Genomic DNA, 21,709 nt, shown 5'->3' on the forward strand with positions numbered 1-21,709 from the left:
CTGCTAAAGATAGGAACCGTTGATGGAAACTACACTTTAGGTTGGAATTCTGAGGAATTACATCATGGATGAAAGGGTAGACCAGAACTAGAAACACTCTTGCTGCTGCTGCTGCTGCTGCTAAGTCGCTTTAGTCGTGTCCGACTCTGTGCAACCCCATAGATGGCAGCCCACCAGGCTCCCTTGTCCCTGGGATTCTCCAGGCAAGAACACTGGAGTTGGTTGCTATTTCCTCCAGTGCATAAAAGTGAAAAGTGAAAGCGAAGTTGCTCAGTCGTGTCTAACTCCTAGCGACCCCATGGACTATAGCCCACCAGGCTCCTCCGTCCATGGGATTTTCCAGGCAAGAGTAACAGAGGCTAAATTCTTTTAAAATGGTCTCAATCACTGTCACTGATTAAGGTGATCCAGGGGACTTCCCTGGTGGTCCAGTGGTTAAGAATCCACTCTTCCAGTGCAGGGGATGTAGGTTCAATCCTTGATTGGGGAACTAAGATCCTATATGCCATTCAGTTCAGTCAGTTCAGTTGCTCAGTCATGTCCGACTCTTTGCGACCCCATGAATCGCAGCACGCCAGGCCTCCCTGTCCATCACCATCTCCTGGAGTTCACTCAGACTCACGTCCATCGGGTCAGTGATGCCATCCAGCCATCTCATCCTCTGTTGTCCCCTTCTCCTCTTGCCCCTAATCCCTCCCAGCATCAGAGTCTTTTCCAATGAGTCAACTCTTCGCATGAGGTGGCCAAAGTACTGGAGCTTCAGCTTTAGCATCATTCCTTCCAAAGAAATCCCAGGGTTGATCTTCAGAATGGACTGGTTGGGTCTCCTTGCAGTCCAAGGGACTCTCAAGAGTCTTCTCCAACACCACAGTTCAAACGCATCAATTCTTCGGTGCTCAGCCTTCTTCACAGTCCAACTCTCACATCCATACATGACTACAGGAAAAACCAAAGCATGGCAAAAAAAAATTTTTTTTTTAAAAGGCAATCTGGGATTGCAAGGGGCTCTGTTCTAAGCCAACAATAAAAGAAAATCCTCTCTGGAGGAAGAGAACATTATTCTTGACCTCAAATTATTTATATGATTTTTCATATTCACTTTCTAGAACCACCCCTAACTCAAAAAGGAAAAAAAAAAAAAAAGGAACCAATGAAATCCCAATCAAAATCCCAGCAGGCATTTTTATAGAAATTGACAAACTAATTCTAAAACTCATTTGGAAATGTTGGAAATGCAAGGACCTAGAACAGACAAAATAACTTTGAAAAAGACAAAGAAAGCGAGCAGATTTATCTCGAGACTTATTACAAAGCTACAGTAATCAAGACTGTGATGCTGGCATCTAGTTAGACAGATAGATCAATAGAACAGAAGAGAGAGTCCAAAAATAGACCCACACACATGGGGTCAATTGATTTCTGACAAAGACACAAAGACATTTCAGTGGAGGAAGGGACAGTCTTTTCAACAAATGGTCACAGATCACTTGATAACCACATGCAAAAAAAAAAGGGGGGGGGGAAAGGGGAAGAAAATACAAATTAAAAAAAATTTTTTTAAAGGAAAGGGGAAAAAGTACTTCAATCCATACTTCATATCATATATAAAAGTTAATTCAAAATGAATCACAGGGACTTCCCTGGTTGTCCAGTGGTTAAGACTCTGACTTCTAAAGCAGGGAGTGGGGTTCAATCCTTGGTCGGGGAACTAACATCCCACAAGCTGTGCAGCTTGGCCAAATTTTTTTAAAAAGGAGAGACGTTGGGGCAGAAGCAATATTTAAAGAAATGGTAGCTGAGAATTTTCTAAAATTAGTGAAAGTTCAAACTACAGAGCCAAGAAGACCTACAAACTCCATGTAGGATAAAAACAAAACAAACAGCAATGAAAACCACTGAGGCTTATTTTAGTGAAACTACTGAAAACCAAATAAATAGAAGCCTCAAAAGCAGGCAAAGGAAAACACACACATACAAATTACCTTTAAAGGAACAATAAGACCCACACTGACTTGTCAGCAGAAATGATGGAGGGCAGAGGACAAGCTAGAATTTGTACATGATGAACATAACCACTAAGACATTTTTAGAAAAATCAAAAACAGAGCAAACCCAGACTAGGGTGTTTCCTTCTCGAGAAGGACAATGATCCTAAACGGAATCTCAGTGATGTAGGAAGGAACACAAATCAATAAAAAGGACAGATGTGAGTAAATGTAAATAAACACTGACTTTATAAAACAACAGTAATACTAATATATTGTGTGGTATAAAATATTTGGACAGTATTAAAATACCATAACAGCATATCAGCTGGGGAGAATAGAAATAAAACATTTAAAGATTCTTTTACAACCCCATAAAAGCTTTAAAGTATTGACTTATATTAGGCTTTGATAAGTCAAGGATGTATGTTATAACCTTTACAGTAGCATAAAGAATACAAAAATATTAAGGAAATCAGAACCAAAAGAATATGAGAACATAATTAGCTAAAGGAAGGTGGATTTTAAAAAGTATATCAATGTAAAAGCAGAGAAGAACTGAGGGGGGAAAACATGGAACAGCTGAGAAAAAGAAAAAGAGGACTTCCCTGGTGGTTCAGTGGTTAAGAATATGCCTGCCAAAGCAGGAGACTCGGGTTCGATCCCGGGTCCGGGAAAATTCCACGTCCCCCAGGGCAACCACGCCTGCCTCCTGCAACTAGAGAAAGCCCTTGCGAAGGAACAAAGACACAGCCAAAAATAAATAAATACATATATAAATTTTTTTTAAACAGAAAAGAAAAAAGAAACCAACTAATAAAATAGTAGATTCAGGGTCAAATATCAGTCATCACACCAAATGTAAAAAGGATTACTTATTATAAATGGACTCGTGTCCCCAGAAAAATATCAAATCCAAGGATGTCACGGGTGAAGAAAATGTCTCCAAGGCCCCTATTCAACTTTCTGACCCTGTTACCAGAGCAGCTGTTGTTAGTAGTTTCTCCTATGCCTTCCTCAGATCTTTTCTGCATGATAAGCGGATGTACATTTTCATATACATACGTGAGTATTTCTGTGTGTAAATGTAAAGTTTTACGAAACAATAGTTACCCTTAATACATATAAAGTCCTCCGATATCCTTTTATTCTATTGTTTCTATGCTATTCTACTTCATTTAGAAAGGCTAATTAAGACTCAGAAAAAGAAAAACTGTCCGATCTCACTAATCTCTTGAATTGAAAAGAGTCAATCTCATAGAGACAGTAGAATGGTGAGTGTCAGGGGCTGGGGGTGAGGGAAACGGGACCATGGGCGTCAAAGCGACAAACTTCCAGTTACAAGATGAATAAATCCAGGGATTTAACGGCCAGCATGGTGACTACAGTTACTCAGCCTGTACTGTACACTTGAAATTTTCCCAGAGAGTCAACCTTAAATGTTCTCACCACACAGACACAAAGTAATTCAAGGTGATGGATGTGTAAAGTAGCTTGATGGTGGTACTCCTTTCACAACTGTATATGTATACCAAGCCATCATGTTGTACACCTTAAATACATACAATTTCTCTTTGTCAATTATACCTCAGTGAACCTAAGGAGGAAAAACAAAACAAAACAACAAAGCCAAGTTGCAGTTTGAAAAGCCGAGTTTAAGTCCCCCACGTGGCACTTCTGAATGTCCGGAATGATTCCTCCAGCAGCAAGGCTGGATTGGCCCTGCACCAGGATAAGCAGTCTTTTTCCCATCCTCTCACTCTCGGTCCCTGGGACAGACGCTCATAAAATAGCAGTATCTAAGCCTTAGCCTCCAGCTCTGGGGACCCAGGATAAGACAAACCTCCTCGACACAAAAGTCATCAGACCCTCGCCCTGATCCTGGCTGCCGCTCCCCTAAGAATGTGACAACCGCGCCTTCTCCTTCCTTCTCCGCCTCTCTGCCACCTGGTCCCCTGAACTGCGGATGGCATCTGTCCCAGGATGCTGCTGCCGTTCCTTTCTTCACCCGGCCGCCTCTGCCTGCCTTTGGTCACAAAGACCAGAGCAAAGATATCTTTTTTTGGAAGCAGCTTCTTTGAGGTCTCTTGCTGTACAGCATTGCTCCTGGCTATCCCAGAAGCTCCTGAGCCCAAGATAAAACGGTTCTCTTCCCAGAGCTCATGACCTCTCATTCTCTTGGGGCAGTCTCTGAACAGTGTTCTCTGGCACAAGCAGACACTGTCTGTGCTCACTCCCTTACCCAGCGCCCCAGGCATCCTGGCCGCCAGCTTGTCTGGCATCATATGAAAATGGCCCCTTGGTTCTGTCCCCACACTCCATGGTGGGCACTGATGTCTCAGCCAGGGCTTGGAGCCTTAGTCCAGCCTCCAGAGCTTCTCTCTGCCACCATCCAAGGTGTCATAACCAAGGAGGATATTAAGAGTCCTGGCCCTAGAGTTAGATGTGGGTTCTAATCCCAGCCCTGCCCACTTAACTAGTTGGTCACACTAACCTCACAGTTGATGGTCAGATAAGAAAATATATGTGAGTACCTGGCAACAGTAAGCTCTGGCTGGATGAGTATTAACCATGGCTGCAACCTCAGAGGGTTGTCTTGGCACAGATCATGAGATGTCCCTTAATTCTCCCCCTTACTCAGTCTCAGAACTCCAGGGCTAAGCTGGGCACACATGGCTAGAACACACCTACTTCCAATGTCCCCTAACTCTGGCTGTGGCCACGTGACTGAGACCTAGCCACCGGGCCATATGGTGCAGAGCTGTGTGTAACCTTCAGGAGATATGCCAAACCTGGCCTTCCTCCTCCTCTTCCTCCAAAGCCCCCAACCCCGCACCACCCGCTGAAGGGCAGATGTAATAACTGCACTCCGTGGTCATCTTAAACCACGAAGCAAGACTGCAGATGGGAACTAAACGCAGCGAGTCAACCAGGGGAGAAGAGCCCCAGGGGTCAACCCGACACTGACAGCTCCAGGGCTTGTCAACAGGAAGGAGGACACACTTCCCTCTTGTGTCAGTCAAGGTTAGTCAGGGCTTTTCTTTGACAGCTGGACCTAATCCATACAGCGTGAGAATCTTTAACCAAGATGGCCATGTGACAGCTTGACACGGGGTATGGGGGCTGCCCGATGGTCCTCACGATGAGCATCTTTATTATTAACCTTTAACCTCATGTCACCTGTCTTAGGTCAACTGTCCATCCTAGGAGCTGCTCTGTTCCACTCCGAGCTGGACCCTGACCTCCAGGCCCCAGAAAGAGCCCACCTGAGACCCCGATGTCCCCATCACCCTCCTCCCACCTTGGTCTGGTCCATCCCCAGGTGCTACCAAGCCCAGAAAGCCCAACTTGAGAGCATCCGTAGGCGAGACCCTGTGGAGAGCAGGGAGCAGCAGGAGGTGGAAGGAACATGCAGCAGTCACCATACCTGGAGCTGCTTCGTTGCCAGCGGGGCAGAGAGAAAAGAGAGAGAACAGGTTAGTGGCCAGGTGAGCGGTAACGTCCCACACAGGCGGTGCTTCTCGCAGGGACTTTGTCCTGAAGCTGGGGTTCCAATCCCTGGTCCTCTCTTATTTCTCCCCTGCCTCCCACCCCCAGAATCCCCACATGTAGCCTAAACCCCTTTGGTGGGTTAGAGTGTTTGTGTATCTACCCGAGCGAGGGTGGGGGATGAAGCCGTTTGAATTTGTTGCAAAGAGTGGGGGCAGGAAGGGGAGTGAGGCAGGAGTCCCAGGCCGGTGTTTCCAACGGCAGTTCTTTTCTGACCACTAGTGGGGGCCGTTTCCACCGTCCAGGGCTGGGGGGTGGGAAGTTCCTGGGGGCCGAGGGTTGGTGATGGGATCTGGGGGCCGGCGGGTCTCACCTTCCAGATACTCGCCTCCTTGCCGTACACCACCGCCATGTTGCTGGCCTTGCCATCTTTGATGAGCTGCTTTTCTGTCTCATTGAGCTCCTCAGACACGAAGCCCATGAAGGAGTTGTCCGGGGTGTGAGCTGCAGCCAGATCACGAGGTCAGGAAGGGACATGCTCTGGTCTACCCGGGACTGGCCCCATTGGAGGGGACACCCGTTTGGCAGGGAAGTGGAAGGGGGCAGGAGGTAAGGGGTGCGGTTTGGGTTGGGCGGTGGGGAGAGCATCCATCCATCAGGGCCCTGGCCCCCTTCCGCGGCATCTCTCACCGCCTCCCCACTCTCTCTCCATGCAGGTCTGTGCTCACAGGGCCCTGCTAAGAGGTCTTTCCTGACCCCAGCCCCTCTCCGTCTCCTTTCCCTGCCTTATCTTTTGCCCCAGAACTCACTGATCAGACATGACAGTGCATACTGATTTGTTCGTGTGTTACTGTCAGAATCTAAGAGGGCCGGAGCTGTCTGTGTCCCCGGCCCTTGGGAGCACCTAGTCCGGCTGGTTCACGCATGCGCGGACCCATCTTCGCGTTCACACCTGCAAGCTTCTGCCCCTGCCCTTCGCTTAAGCGCCCACCGCCCTTTTCCATGATGAGAGTATTCCGCTCCAGGGCCCCACTCGCACGTCACCTCCTCTCCTCCCAAGAGCCTTCTCTGGGGTCTGAGTGCGCTCCCTTTGAGGGCCTGTCTGCCGTGCTTAGGTCTCCAGCAAAATGCGGATTCGCACCCTGACTCGCTTCCCAGAACCCAGAGCACCAGGGTCAGGATGTGCCCTTCAGCTGCGTCTCCAGTTCCTCGGCAGGCTCCAGGCATATCACTGATTAGCTCTGTCTGCCGCGGCTGGCTGGAGAAGGCAATGGCACCCCACTCCAGTACTCTTGCCTGGAGAATCCCAGGGACGGGGGAGCCTGGTGGGCTACTGTCTATGGGGTCACACAGAGTCGGACACGACTGAAGCGACTTGGCAGCTGCGGCCAGCTAAAGGAGTGGGCACAGGTGCCATCCATCTGCAAGGACCATGGTCTCTCCTTTCCATGCAAAGGACCTCGAGCAGAATGCCTATAGAACCCAATTACATCTACTCTACCTTCCCTGTGGGAGAGGTTGCATGTGGGAAATAGGTTGGCAGCAGCCATATGGCCTTGATTTCCCAGAACAACCCTGAGGCCAAACACCCCCTTTCTTCATTTCAGATGCACGTTTTTCACATCTTAGCATTTCTGTAATTGTTTTTTTTTCCTTTTGGCCGTGCCACCTGGCCTGTGTGATCTTGGTTCCTCCACCAGGGATCGAAGCCACACACCTTGCGGTGGAAGCATGGAGTCTTAACCACTGGACTCCCAGGGGAGTCTTGGGATGTATACTTTAATCAAATGTGTAGATTTGACATAGTATGTCTACCCAACCCCCTCAATACCCACAAAATTCTTAATATCTGGTGCATCTTAGAAGAGGCGGTGGTTTTCTATCCAGAAAGTTCATGGACTCTAGAGTGTGAAAATCTGACCATTGTAAGGACAAGTCTTTGCTGGCTGCAAAAAAAATGATCTCCCCTCTGGCCTTCCCTGGTGGCTCAGCTGGTAAAGAATCCGCTTGCAATGCAGGAGACCCTGGTTTGATCCCTGGGTCGGGAAGATCCCCTGGAGAAAGGATAGGCTACCCACTCCAATATTCTTGGGCTTCCCTGGTGGCTCAGATGGTAAAGAATCCACCTACAATGCGGGAGACCTGGGTTCAGTCCCTGGGTTGGGGAAGATCCCCTGGGAGGTGGCATGGCAGCTCTCTCCAGTATTCTTGGCTGGAGAATCCCCATGGACTGTAGCCCGCCAGTCTCCATTGTCCATGGGGTCGCAAAGAGTCAGGTACGACTGAGCGGCTAAGCACACACTAGGGTTTCAGAGGCTTGGGGCTGGCGGTGGGGGGAGGAGGGATTGGAAGGGGCTGAAGGCCAGGAGTTGTTTCTGTGATGCTCAGAGCTCAGGAAGCTCTCCTGTCTCAGGAGGCTCTGCCCAGGTGGGGGAGAAGCCCCAGGAGGGCAGACAGACTCTTCTCCCTGACTCAGTTTCCCTACCTAGCCCCACCCCTGCCTCTGTAGCTACTCTCTGGCTCCAGCTGGGGCTGCAACCAGGCCTCTCTCCTGCTCGCCATTTTCTCCCATTTTCAAGAAAATCTCATTCCGCCAACTCCACGAGAAGTGACAGGTTTAGAAAAATTAGCTAAACTAGTAGACATGGGACAGGGAAGTACTGCAACCAATTAAAATAACAGGGACCATGAAAAAGAGCTCCTGGGGGCGGGGCAAGGGGGGGAGAGGCAGCCAGCCTCCCAGTTGCTCTTTGGGTAAATCAATCAGCTAGATGTGGAAAGAGGTCTGCTCATGAATTCCTTCCTGGACTTAGGATATCATTAAGACAGGCAAGTTTGTGTTTTGTTCTCTTTCTTTAATTTATTCAATCAATTAACATTTTCTGAAGACCTCGCTAGGCTCCAGGGAAATAGAGCTAAATCAGTCAGTGGCTCCTTTTTGAGTGTTTCCTAATCTATCAGTGAAAATAAATGGATAAGCAAACAACTCATATTTCAATATATGCTTTAACAGAATTAGGTTTAAGAGTTATAAACACATTCTGCCTGGAATAGATAAGGTGATTAGTGAAAGAGATTAGTAGAAGAGACATTTTACATGGGGTTTTGGAGGATGAGTAGGAGTTTGCCCTGGTTGGGGAACTAAGATCCCACAAGCAAAGCACAAGCTACAGGGCATGACAACAACAACAACAAAAAGTCTTCATGACATTCCCTAGCTCAGGAACCTACAGTGACTCTCAAATTACCATATCCAGTATAAACTTAGGAATCTTTGCTAAAGACCCACCGCTCTGCTTCAGATCCTGTGTTTTTCATGTTTTTCCTCTCTGCTGTCACACAGGCTATTGCTATAGTCTAGAGCATCACCACCACTACCCACCCAGCCCACTCCAATCTCTCGGCTGGGAGCTCATTGCCACCCGATGACCTGTTAGGACAGTCACTCTTCTCATGGAGAAGCCTCATACAACCCTGCGATGGGCCCTGGGAGGGAGTCTGGCACCCATATGACTTCAGACAGGACATTCCACCTCTCTGGGCCTCAGTTTCCTCATCTGGGTTCCAAGGAAACTTCCCACCTTCCCAATCAAGCCGTTGGGGGTGGTCTGGTCACTCAGTCATGTCCGCCTCTTGTGACCTCATAGACTGCAGCCTGCCAGACTCCTTTAACCATGGGCTTTCCCAGGCAAGAATACTGGATGGAGTGGGTTGCCATTTCCTTCTCCAAATCAAGCTTGTGTATTATTCAAAAATCTCATCTACCTCTAATGCAGCCTAGAACCTAAAGAGTAACATAAAAGAAGTCACTAAACACCCAGAAGGGATGCAGTCACTTGACGGGCTGAGTAAAGATCAGCTACTTTACTTATAAGCAAATTCCTCGGGACCCTGCTTGGAACCAAAGTCACTCTTAACTTAGAGACAATCCTGATGAGGATGCTTGTCTGACTTTCTGACCCACAGCCTTCAAAGAGCCGCCAATTAGACATGCAAGATGCCATGGGAGGCAGATAGCCTAACAATGATTAAAAGTGACAGCTGACAGCCTCCCAACTAGGAGAAAAAGCGCCACATCACACAGTGACAGGACAAGGGGCCACTTGGCAGGGGACATGGCTCTGCACGCCTCTGCCAGCCCCGCAGGGCAGGCTTCACGCCAGAGAGATAGAGCGTTGACCCTGAGTTGTCAAGAAAAGGTTAAATTATTTTCAGCATGCTGCATGGAAGAGCGGAGGTCAGTGCGTACACATTTTAAAGTCTTATTAAAAAATCTCGAAAGCTCAGCTCAAATGGCCTCCCTTGCCTGAAGCGGCTCCAGCTCCCACCCACAGCCTGACTTCTCATCATCCTCAGTTTTGGAGCCTCCTGGAACACTTGAATTTCCAGAACCTTCCGTTCTTTCCATGTCCGTCTTCACTACATCTGCTTCCTCTGCTTAGAAAGCCTCGCTGCGCTGCCCCTCACCACTCATTAGGTCTCCATCACTTTGGAATGTCTCTGGAAGGCCACAGAATCTTGTTTGGTCTGGAAACCCTGTGCTCAGCTGCTCTCTGAGAGCAAGCCGTGCTCCAGGAGGACAAAGGCCGCATCCTCCACGTGTTGAAAAGACCACCACGCCGCCCCACCCCCACCCCAGGCCGCCCCTCCCCCCCACACACACCACCAGAGGCTTCCTTTGTGGTTCACACCTTTGCAGAGAGGGGATCAAGGCTTTCTTAGCCAAGGCCGATGGTTGGATGCATCTCTATCCTCACACAGACCCCAAAAGGAAGAAAGGAGAGGACAGAACGGGCCTGCCTCCTCCCCACCCCTGGGAGAGGCCCCACCCATCCCGCCCCACTCCATGGGGCGGCTGGACACTCACGGAACATGGTCATGAACTGCTTGGGGTTGAGGTTCCAGTAGCCCCAGTTGGTCCGGTAGCCATGCAGCGTGGCGTATTCTTCGTGGTTGTACGCAGGTTCGGTCCCAAAGGTGTCAATGACCCGGATGCGGCACCTGCCCCCACCCCGCACCCCAGGAACCCGGGTCACCAATCTCCTGGTGTCTCCCTGGGCTGGGGTGGCCCCAGCCGTGGGCTCTGGAACCCTAAGGTGGCTGGTCATGGTAGTGTGATGTGTGGTCAGGGCTTGGGCTCAGACACTAGCTGGCTGCATGACCACAGGCAAGTGCCTTAACCTCTCTGGGTCAGCTTTCCCATCGATCAAAGGGGGATAACAACCGCCGAACCATCTCAGAGTCTTACATGAACCATGGACCACTAACTCAGAAACTATTAGTTTTACAGCTGCCCCAAGGGAGCCTAGAAAGGGAGGCCCTTCCTGGAATGCGGCCCCTCCCCATTGCCCAGGATTCACCTGCGCAATTGCACTTCCGTGAGCAGGGAGTCCACAGCCCCCCTGCCCAGGAGCCTGCCGCTCCCAGGAAGTGTCTGGCCTCTCTGGACTGAGATGCCGAAGAGAAGGGCCCCAGGGAACCAGCTACCGCGTGCCTCAAAGTCTCCTCTGCAAGAACGGCCACTGCTGGTGGGCCTTCCAGCTGGTGGGGGCTCTGTCCCACCCTGAGGCCAGAGCCCAGAACCTCTCCCTGCATCTCGGCCACCCCGGGAATGGGCACCTAAAGAAAACTGTGGGGTCTCAGACGCCCCTCCAAGGCACTCCCCCACCCAGAGTCCTTCCAGGCGACCCAGAAGTGTCTGGACTGCTGAGGTCAGCACTCCTCCCCACCCCAGAGAAGGGGCGGGGTTGGGAGGAGAAGGCCCCCAGTGCACGGAGAACACGCATTAATAATAAAAGCAATAACGCTGCCTGTCACTTTTTTTCCTAATAAAATCATGTGGGACAGTCAATGAGACTGGAGCACACGTAATAAATAGCAGGGCTCTCTGTGCTAAATTAAACCCCATATCCTGCTGGCTGCAGAGAGATGGAGTGACGGCACTGGCCTTCCTCCCGCCCAAGAAGGGGCCTGACGGAGGAGGGGGTGGGGAGGGGGCTGCTGGGTCCTCACACACAGGGCTCATGCCCGGCCTTGTGCCGTGTTCCCCCACCACTCCCTGCTGTTCCTCTGCCCTCTCCAACGGGGTCAGCTCTGACCTCATCCCCTCCGCACCCCCAGCCTACCCAGCAGCAGAGAGGCCCTGGAGCGCCTGGCTGTGGTTTATTAATTGTCATCCGAGTCAGCCGAAGCCAGGAGGCAGAGTTGTCTGGGAAGGAAGGTGGCGGGTGTAGGGGGTGGGTGGGAGGTGAGCCTTCGCTCCACCCTGGAACCCGGGCAGCGTCACCCCCGCCTTGGGGGCCAGTGGGCAGGCGCCACCCTCCCGCTGCCCTCTCACCGGTACTTCCTGAAGGAGAGTCCCATGTGCTGCTTCATCTGCTGCAGGCCGTGGTAGTCGGTGTAGATGAGGTCGAACGGCAGGGGCATGGTGAGCGGGCAGTTCCCCCGGCCTGGCGGCACCCCTAAGTTACTGAGAGAAGAACCCTTCAGAGTCTGAGCCCTAAGAAGGACCCACAGACCCACTTTCTCATCCAGCCTTGTGTTTGGGGGATCTGGACCTCGCCTTGGTTCCTACAGCCCAGAATAAAATGGGGAGGCGGGGACACTGTATAGGAAAGTGAGGTCAGTGCATGAATCCTGGCAGACTCTTGAAGAGGAAGCCAGCTGGGCCTCCATGTACAGTTGCATAGGTTTCTCACTGCACAAGAGCCTCCAACGAGGGGCAAATGGGACTGAAATCCGGCCTAGGCTACCTTGCCAAGCCTGCACCTGGCCTTGGCTACCTGCCAGAAGGAAGAGAACCTTCTGTTAATTTGCACAAACCTGATCCCCACAGAGCTGTGTCCACCCAGAGAGGGTGCGGACAGTCACAAAGTGCCATGTACACCAGCAAAGGTCCTCAGCACAGCTTCAGCATTTGTTTGGAGCTGGAAGGCCCCCAACCCCAAGTCCAAGAAGATATAATCCTGCTCTGCTGACTGGCTCCTGGCCACAGAGAAGCCCAGCCCTGGCCCATGGGGGAACCTGCCTGCTGGGCCACTTACTGGCACGTTTTCCTCTGGGACAGGGCTGCCTCTGGTGACCCAGTTCAGAGTCTCTGGGTCATCACACTGGAGCCTGGAGGACATGGCCCCTCTTCTCCCAGGTTCACCTCCCTGGAGTCATGCTTAGTGGCCCCTGCCTGGCCCCCACAGTGCCAGCATGAACTTTGTCCTTCTCACCCCTGCCCACCCTCCGGGAGCCCCTGCTAAGCCTGCCTACACACCCCCTACAAGGATGATGGGGTTTTTAGATCAGTGACTCAGTAAGTCTGTACTGAGTGGCTGAGCCCGGCAGGGAGTAGTGTCGGCCCCCAGGGAAGCCCTCCTTTTGGGGGGCCCCCAGCAACCTCTCACCTCCCCCTGATTCCTGCCTCCCTTGGATTCGTGGTCCAGATGCTGGAAGGCATCCGTGAGACCTCCCTCCCAGTGAGTCCCTGCAAGGATCCACCCGGCACAGGGGCCATGATTATCATCTGTTCCCTGGGTCATATCTTGGGCTCCTTGAGACAATTCAAGCAGGCGGAAAAGCAGCACCTGGACGCCTCTGCACTCTCCTGCTCACACTCAGCAACACACCAACAGAGGCTCTGGATGCACCGTCCCCCAGAGCAAACTGCCCTAACGCAGCCTTTTCAGCGATGCTTATGACAATCTGATGACAAGCCATGATGGAATGATGTCAAGGGAAGCTTTGAGAGATGAGGATCAAGGCATCAGGGGTTGGCCTGTGCCAGCAGAGAAGGGTAGCAAGACAGAGGGGGGTGTCTCTGTACTGCTCCCCACCAGCCAGTACACCCCAGCCTCACTCAGCCTCCCCACACTAGTGGCCCAAGTGTGAGAACCTTTGCTGCTAAGTGGGGAGAGGGGAGTGCAAAAATCTTATAACCGTTTTCTCCCCATTTCTCTTGTGTGTGTGTGACTATGCCATAGTTTATTCATTCAGTGGAAAGGCAGATGGATTGTTTCCTGATTTTTGCTCCTGTTGCCCACTGTCAATATAAATATCCTTATACATACACCTCTTGATGTAAATGTGCAGGAATTTTGGGGGGGTATAGAATCAGAAATAAAAATTCTGAAGCTCTCAGGTATTTATCCAGGAGTAATTGTTAAATTTAATAGATAATGCTCAACTATTTTGCACAGCAGTTCCTTATCTTTAAACTTAAAACTGGCCAAGCTCCCCTACTCCCCACCCATCCAATCTCCAGTGATCCCTCTATCCAACCAGACTGCCATAGGCAGGATTCTCAAAGCCAGGACTTCTAAGGCAGGGCCCGCCTCTTCAGCTTTTTTGTTGAAGTACTCAGAAAGTCTAGACCTCAGAGGTCTGGCGCTATCACAGGAAGCAGCTCCCATAACCTGGAGACTTTATGAAATATCTGGCGGTATTTTTTAAGTGTCAGGCAGGTTTTATATTCTACTCTGTGGGATCCTGTTTTCTTTCAAGGATGGCTGTCTCTCACACACACACACCCCCAAACTCCTCCAGTCAGATGGAGCATCATTGTTGTCCTGGGTTATAGAAGCTCTGGGTTGAGGACAGACCCTGGTCCCCCTCCCCACTGCCTTCACTCAATTGAGAACCTCAAATAGAAAGACAGTGATGACGCCTTTTGCAGAACTGAGGAAGGGGGTGGCTGCTCCTCCCTCATGGAATCTGGGTCTGGGAAAAATGAAGACGATTCTGAAAATATAAACTGTAGGTGGGTCTAGTTGTTGCTACCTGCACCAGTCACATGATTTCCCCACGCTGCCTTTCTGGCTGGTTACCAGGCAACATGTCCCTCTGTAGCCATGAATGGAACCACAAAGTCACGGGGGGCTCCCTTTGGTTGTCTCAACCCTGGCCCCAGCCCCAGACACCAGGGCCACTGGGAGGCCCGATGGACAGGTCAGGGTCCTCTCCAGGGAAGATGATGCCACACTGGTGTTCCAGAGCCTCTGTCATCATCCCCCTCACCTTTGTGGCTACCATTCTGAACACAGGCACCATTCTACATGCTTTCAACTCATCAACTCATCAACTCATCAATCCCTTTCATCTGGACAACTACCCTATGAGATCAGACCCATTCCTAACCTGCTCCCCTCTTTACAGATTAAGAAACAGGTTTACCCAGGAGCACAGAGCCAGGGTGGAGGAGAGCTGGGGTTGGAACCCAGGCAGTAGGCGCCAGCACCCACACTCCCACCGGCCGCGCCCTCCTTTCTCCCCAGGCTCACTGGGCATCAGACAGCACAGCGGTGTGTCGTCAGTCCACGGTGACATCCTGAAACTGGAGCTGCAGGCTACCGGCAGAGATTGGCCCCAGTCCCAGTTTTGTTGCTAACCTTGGAGGAATCATAGCCTCTAGGAATTTCATTTTTTTCATCAGCAAAAGACAAAAAAATGCCTACCTCACCAGGTTCCTGATAAGATCGAGGGAGACAAGGAGAGTGAAAGTTCCACTGATTATTATGACCTCAGTCATCAGTTTCACCTTCTGAATTGCCAAGTCTGGAAACTCCTGACTCCCACCCCAACACACACACACCCCCCTCATCTAAGGCCCCAGTCGTGTTTCAGCTAGAATCTTGAAATCATTTCACTTCTCTTCTGCCTCCCTCTAGCCTTGCCTGACTCTTTTACGGAGAGATCTTTCCACAGTGCCAGCCTGGTCAGTCACCCCTGGTTGCAGCTGAGCCTTTTCACAGCCTTCTCGCCTCCTGCTCCTTGACGCAATGCTTGCCTCCTCCTCCAGGAGGGCTACCCTGGTAGCTCAGCTGGTAAAGAATCTGCCTGCAGTGCAGGAAACCCTGGTTTGATTCCTGGGTTGGGAAGATCCCCTGGAGAAGGGAAAAGCTGGCCACTCCAGTACTCTGGCCTGGAGAATTCCATGGACTGTATAGTCCATGGTGTTGCAAAGAGTCGGACAGGACTGAGTGACTTTCATTTTCCTCCTCCAGGAAGCCTTCCTTGGACCTCTGGACAGAGTGGGAAGCCCTTCTCCTTTGATACCCCTGCCCCAGCATCTCACTGCCCTCTCTACCATCCCTCTGCACTGCCCTGAGTCACCTCCTCACAACTTGCCCCCACCCCCCCAGTGTAGGGCTAGATTACCTTTGAAAGCACAGAGCTGGGACAGGATCTGACCCAATAAGTATCAGGTTCATGAATGAATTAACAAAGCAACGAACCCAGTGAACGCCCCCCTCCCCCAGAAAGAACTGTTTTAAAGGTTGAAAATATCAAGAAAAGCATGTTAGGAGAGAAGGGATGGGTGAGCGAGAGGAGCCCAGGGCTCATGTGGGCATCTCTGAGGTTTATCAAGACCTCCTGGTCTGTACTGGACACAAGTGGCCCCATGGGTCTCCAAAGGACATCATGGCAGGAAGAAGAGGAGGAGAGACAAATCAGCCCAGAGACAGCAGGCCCCCTTCCCAGGGGGAGTTAACGAGGAGCCCCACCATCCCTGCAGCCACAGAAAACAAAGATTTTCAATTTACAGCGACTGCGCCGGAGGTGCGTCTGCAGTTTCCTCATTACTCTCGTCAGGAGGAATCTGAGCTCATCCAGAGAAGAGCTGAGAGGGTCAGTCAAGGAGAGAGGGGGCTATGGTTCTATTACTTGTAATTTAAGTTCACTTTTATGGGCAATTTTAAGCTAAACGGTTGGTTGGAACAGCAACATGAATTGTAAAACACTCTCCTGACAACCTTCAGCCAAAGGTGCCCAGGGAAGCTCAGCTGTACAATTCCATCTTATGCACTGACTCCCCAAAAGGCCCCTGTCCAGACAGTCCCATAATTCCAATGTCAAGTTCATTTCTCTTCCAACTCTTACCCAGAGCTGCATCAGGAGGGGCTCGGGAAGCCTCCCCACCCCCACGGCACTGTTGAGACGGGATCAAGCAGCATCTCAGCATGAAGGGACTTCAGACACACCCACCTAGCAGCCCCCGTCCGCCTGCTCACGACCACCCCCAGCGCTTGGGAAGTTTCTGTGGAATTGCCAAACCCGGCAGTTGCAATGAATTTCCAAATGTTCCCAGGCCACCTGAGTGGGAGTCTCAATGCAGACGAAGGGGATGGGGGAGGGGTGATCTAGGGACATGGTCCTTGTACCGGTCACCCGGTCATCTGGTCCATGTTCCCAACCCAGACTAATCCATCCATGAAAGCCAACCTCGGGGGGAGGGGTGATGGGGAGTCAGGGTTTCGTGGGGACAGTTTCAGTCTGGGAAGATGAAAGAGCTCTGGAGGTGTATGGTGGTGATGGTTGTACAACTGTGTGACTGTATCTAATGTCACTGAACTGCACGTGGTTAAGATGGGTAAACTTTATATGTATTTTACTAAAAGTTTTCTAAAAACCCAAAACGAGATTATCCACACTCACAATGCCCATGTACAGCCCCACAAACACACGCCCAGCACTCTCTCTCCCAGAGGCACGCCTGTCCCATCTTCTACAGGGCCCCCCACAATGGAAGGAAGTGTTAGTCGCTTAGTTGTTTTCGACTCTTGGCATCCCCAAGGACTATAGCCCGCCAGGCTCCTCTGTCCATGGGATTTCCCAGGCAAGAATACTGGAGCGGGTTGTCATTTCCTTTTCCAGGGGATCTTCCTGAGCCAGGAATCCAACTCGTGTCTCCTACATTACAGGTAGATTCTTTACCAACTGAGCCACCAGGAAAGCTCCCCCAACAATGGAGAGGGTCAGCAAACAGGCAGAGCAGGATGTATTAGCCACTCTTGGCCAAAAGATCAAAAGATGGTGGGACTTCCCTGGTGGTCCAGCGGTTAAGACTTCACGCTCCCAATGCAGGGGACGGGGCTTAGTCCCTGGTCAGGGGACTGGAACCCACATGCCGCAACAAAGATCAGAGAGTCCAAGTGTCAAAACTAAGAGCCGTGCAGTCAAATAAATACATATTTTTAAAAAGAAAAAAGATCAAAAGGTAGGATGCAACAAGGTAGAGAAGAAAAAATACAACCCATGCCCAATAGAAGAAAAAAAAGTAATAACTCCCAGCTAGGAATCAAAAGGCTGAGTTCTATGCATAAATTTTTAAAAGAGTTGAGTGATAGCACTAACCCTTATCTGTAAGTTTTGAATTTATGTTGTTTCTTCCCATGTACCAAAAAAAGAAAAAAGTGCCAAGTTCTAACAGTGAAGAGGATCCCTGGGCGTGAGCTCCAGCACGAATTTGCTGGGTTGCCTTGCAGAGACACAGAGGCGCTACGGTGTGCACCTCCACTCCCATTCTGTGATACACGGACAAATCTCCACGGTCCCTCCAAGGCTAAAAATTCTTCGGGTTTATGTCTCCCTGTACTTGGTCTGTGGCTGGAAATGAGCTCTCCAGGTAGCTCTCAAATTCTGGAACAGACTATTCTCTCTCCCTGTCTGTCTTTGTGTGGGAAGGACCTAATTAAAAAGCATCCTTACAAAGTGCTCAAAGATCTTTGCCTTCAAGAGCTAAGAGAACAGGGTAACTTCAGCTTCCCTGGATCCATCTCATTACTGGGAGCACCTGGCTGGGCAACCCTGGACCTCTGTCTCCTCCAGGGTCCACTAGCGCTCTGATGCCAGCCAGTGCCCATCCCCTGAGCACTACGGCATCGACCTTGTCGTTCTCCCAAGGTCCATTGTTAAAGCGCCTGTCGCCCCTTCCCCAGAACAGAAGGAATACAAAGAAGCAACGCAGAAAGTCAACTGGGCATCTAACAAGCTGCTGCGGAAGGCAGGTCAGCATCACTAACGAGGAAGGAATTACGTTCTCCTGGCAGGTTTTCCTCTCTTGCCCGGCGTGGGCTGACCTTCCTGAGCCCGACAAAAGCGGCCTTATGATGCCCTCATGATGGGTCCACCCACAGCTTCTGTCTGCTGACAAGACAGTGCCCTCGGAGGGTCAGGGATCACAGCTGAAGAGAATGGCCAGGTCCCCAGTGGAGTCACGGCTCAGAGGAAGCGGGAAAGGAAAAGCAGATCAGAGCTGACTCCAGCCACGCTTTAGCCAAAGCCCAAAGGAAGTACAGGCGGGAGGATGCTGAAAGGGAACTGGGTGGCCCGCACCGGGCCTATGGTCCAAAGCCAACGCTTTCTTTCCCAGCGTTCCTTCCTAGTAAGCAAACTCAGGGCTAAGAATAGGGCTGCCACTCCCAGGAGAGGTGGCTGAAACCACAGACTCATTCCTCCAGCTCCCGGGGGCTGCGGTGCCAAGAACGCATCCCTCTGGCTGTCCCCTGCCTCCTTCCCATTTATGTAACCATGCGCGTGAGTGCTGAGCAGGAATCCAGGCTCCTCTCGCCAAGCCAGGCTTTCCGTGAAGGCGGCTCTTGGGCCCAGGTGCAGGTTTGGATCACCAAGGTCTATTCTGGCTCCTGATGGCCAGGCTGGTCCCAGAGGGGCCGCCTCTTTGCTGTCTGGTGGGGCCTGCCATTGGGATGTTGATTTTCAGTTTTTCTGGGGATTCTCACATCCTAGGTGCTTTTTCTGTTCTATGCGTGCTGCGTGGCTAAGTCGCCTCAGTCGTGTCCGACTCTTTGAGACTCTATGGACCGTAGCCGACCAGGCTCCTCTGTCCACGGGATTCTCCAGACAAGAATACTGGAGTGGGTTGCCATGCCCTCCTCCAGGGGATGTTCCCGACCCAGGGATTGAACCTGCATCTCCTGTCTGGGCAGGGAGGTTCTTTACCATCAGTGCTACCTGGGGAGCCCACAGACCCTTGTGGAGAAACAACCCATAGAGGAAACAAAGATAAGGTGAGACCCTGCTCTCAGCCACATTGGAACAAGCCTTGTGGGGGATGTGGGTTAAAGACACAGCCCTGGAGTGCCAGCCACCGTGCGGGGATCTGAGTCCATTCCAGAACAGCCCAGGAAACAACAGTCTGGTTCCAAGAAAAGTCTTCTCTTTACCAGAGCCCTTTGATGATTTTGGGGAGGTTAGAAGGAGCGCTAGAGGTTATTCATACCATTCTGTCTTCTGCGAGCTTCACCGGGAATAGAAAAGCCCCAGGCCAACCCTGACCCCGACCTGAGCTGGGAGCAGCAGAGTTTTATCCCTCCCGTGGGGGGCATGTCAGTCTCCAGGAAGTTCATCCCACCATCTGCCTCCCTCCTCTCCTGCTGCCATGGGACAAGACCTTCTGCTCAGGCTACCCCCTTTCCTTTATGAGAGCCCACGGCTCCTGAGGTTTGAAGGTGTACTGATGCGTTCCTCCCCTCCCCCAGAACAAACCCCACCTCCTTACTCTTCCTTCAAAAGCCTGCAGAAGCCAGCCCTCCTCTTCCTTTCTTCTCTGACTCCCCCCAAGTTCTCCCCAACCCACTGGGTTGCATGAACCTTTCCTAAGAACCTGTGATTTCTTTTAAATCACTCTTCTCTTGCAACCTCCCAGCCCCAGTGTGGACCAGACCAAAGCTGGAAAAGGTGCCTTGGCCACTACATCCGTGAGGTCAAGACTTAGGGGCCTTGATTAGCAAGAAACAAACTCCCACTCTTTGAGGCTTGGAGCAGCATGGAGTGGGAGGAGCAGGGAATCGTCTCTCCTGGATCCCCAGGAGGGATGAAGGCTGGGGACCAGGGAGGCTCTGGGCCCCCAGCAGCAGAGGTCTCCCACCTTCTGTGGTATCCAGCTGTGCTGAACATGATCCCGCTACACAGATTAAAAGACCTCCTTGGACAAGGAGAAGGCAGGCAAAAGAAGGGAGAAGCAGGAATTCTCTGGGGATCCAGTGGTTAGGACTCCTAACTTCCAGTGCAGGGGGCACAGTTTGATCCCTGGTCTGGGAGCTAAGATCCCACAAGCCACGTGGTGTGGCCAAAAACAAACAGAAGGGAGAGGGGAAGGAGTATTTTATTGTAAATTAGCCATTTGCCTCTCATGCCTCCTCTAGGAAGAGGTGGAGGAGAAAGAACCACTGTGTACAGGGTCTGCTAAGTGCCAAGCAGAAGCTGGACATGGCTCTTCCTCCCCTGTTCTAATTGAACAATCAAATATTTCAAGCATCCAGAAAGTTATAGAAAAAGTACGATGACATGATGAATATCTGTACTGACACTTCCCAGCCTCGTCAAGTCATCAGATTTCTGCCATATTTGGTTCAAGGGCTTTGGGGAAGGGTTAACACATTAGAAGTCCAGGGCAGCCTTCAGGGTGTTCCAGTCTCGTTTACTCTCCTTACACCTCCTGCCCCCTCCACCTCACTCCCAGAAGATGCTCATTCCTCCTATATCAAAGATAAAATAAGGAGTTCCTTGTGACACAGTGGTAAGAATCCACTTGCCTGTGCAGGGGACATGGGTTCAATCCCTAGTCTGGGAAGATTCCAGTAGCCTGCGGACTAACTAGGCCAGTGAGCCACAACTACTGAAGCCTGCACCCTGCAGCTACTGAGCCCACACACTGCAACTACGGAAGCCCGCACATCCTAGAACCCACGCTGTGCATCAGGAGAAGCCACTGAAATGAGAAGCCCAGGCTCCGCAACTAGAGAGCAGCCCCCGCTGGTTGCAACTATGGAAAGCCCACACGCAGCCACGAAGACCCAGAGCATCCGGAACAAGAGAATGTTCTAAAAGATAAAATAAAAAGCATCAATGGGAAGGCCCCATCCCTGTAACCCCATTGGCAGCCCCACTACATCCTGCTCTCTTCCCCTTCCTCCTGGGGGCCACCCTCTGGGCCACGGTTCATGATAATATCTTTCCTCCTAGAGCTTCAACAACTCCCTTTTCTGGCTCCTTCACACCAGCATTTAAACATGCTCACAGGGACTTCCTAAAGCAAATCAGTCCTGAATATTCACTTGAAGGACTGAGGCTGAAGCTGAAACTCCAATACTTTGGCCACCTGATGCAAAGAACTGACTCCTTGGAAAAGACCCTGATGCTAGGAAAGATTGAAGGCAGGAGGAGAAGGGGACAACAGAAGATGAGATGGTTGGATGGCATCACTGACTCGATGGACGTGAGTTTGAGTAAACTCCGGGAGTTGGTGATGGACAGGGAAGCCTGGCGTGCTGCAGTCCGTGGAGTCACGACACGACTGAGCAACTGAACTGAACTGACAGGGACTTCCCTGGTGGTCCAGTGGCTGACTCTGAGCTCCCAATGCAGGGTGCCTGGGTTCAATTCCTGGTCGGGGAACTAGATCCCACATGCTACAACCAAGTTAGCATGCTGCAACCAAGATCCAGTGC

At 51.2% G+C, this 21,709-nt stretch overlaps 1 protein-coding gene across 3 annotated transcripts in view; it reads right to left on the minus strand.

The window, feature by feature from the left end:
• The window catches only part of MGAT5B (mannosyl (alpha-1,6-)-glycoprotein beta-1,6-N-acetyl-glucosaminyltransferase, isozyme B), a 67,990-nt gene that overhangs the window by 11,356 nt on the left and 34,925 nt on the right, over positions 1-21,709 (minus strand). Inside the window, exons 9-12 of one of the 3 annotated variants that reach the window (XM_018063721.1) lie at positions 11,812-11,943; positions 10,342-10,475; positions 5,848-5,978; positions 5,413-5,418 (exon numbers count right to left, since the gene is read on the minus strand). In XM_018063721.1, coding sequence (XP_017919210.1) covers positions 5,413-5,418; positions 5,848-5,978; positions 10,342-10,475; positions 11,812-11,943 — 403 coding nt within the window. Of the gene's footprint in view, positions 1-5,412; positions 5,422-5,847; positions 5,979-10,341; positions 10,476-11,811; positions 11,944-21,709 lie in introns of all 3 variants that reach the window. The other 2 variants (XM_018063720.1, XM_018063723.1) reach the window with 2 other exon arrangements.

Source organism: Capra hircus, chromosome 19, assembly GCF_001704415.2.
Source record: "Capra hircus breed San Clemente chromosome 19, ASM170441v1, whole genome shotgun sequence".
Lineage (NCBI taxonomy): Eukaryota > Metazoa > Chordata > Mammalia > Artiodactyla > Bovidae > Capra > Capra hircus.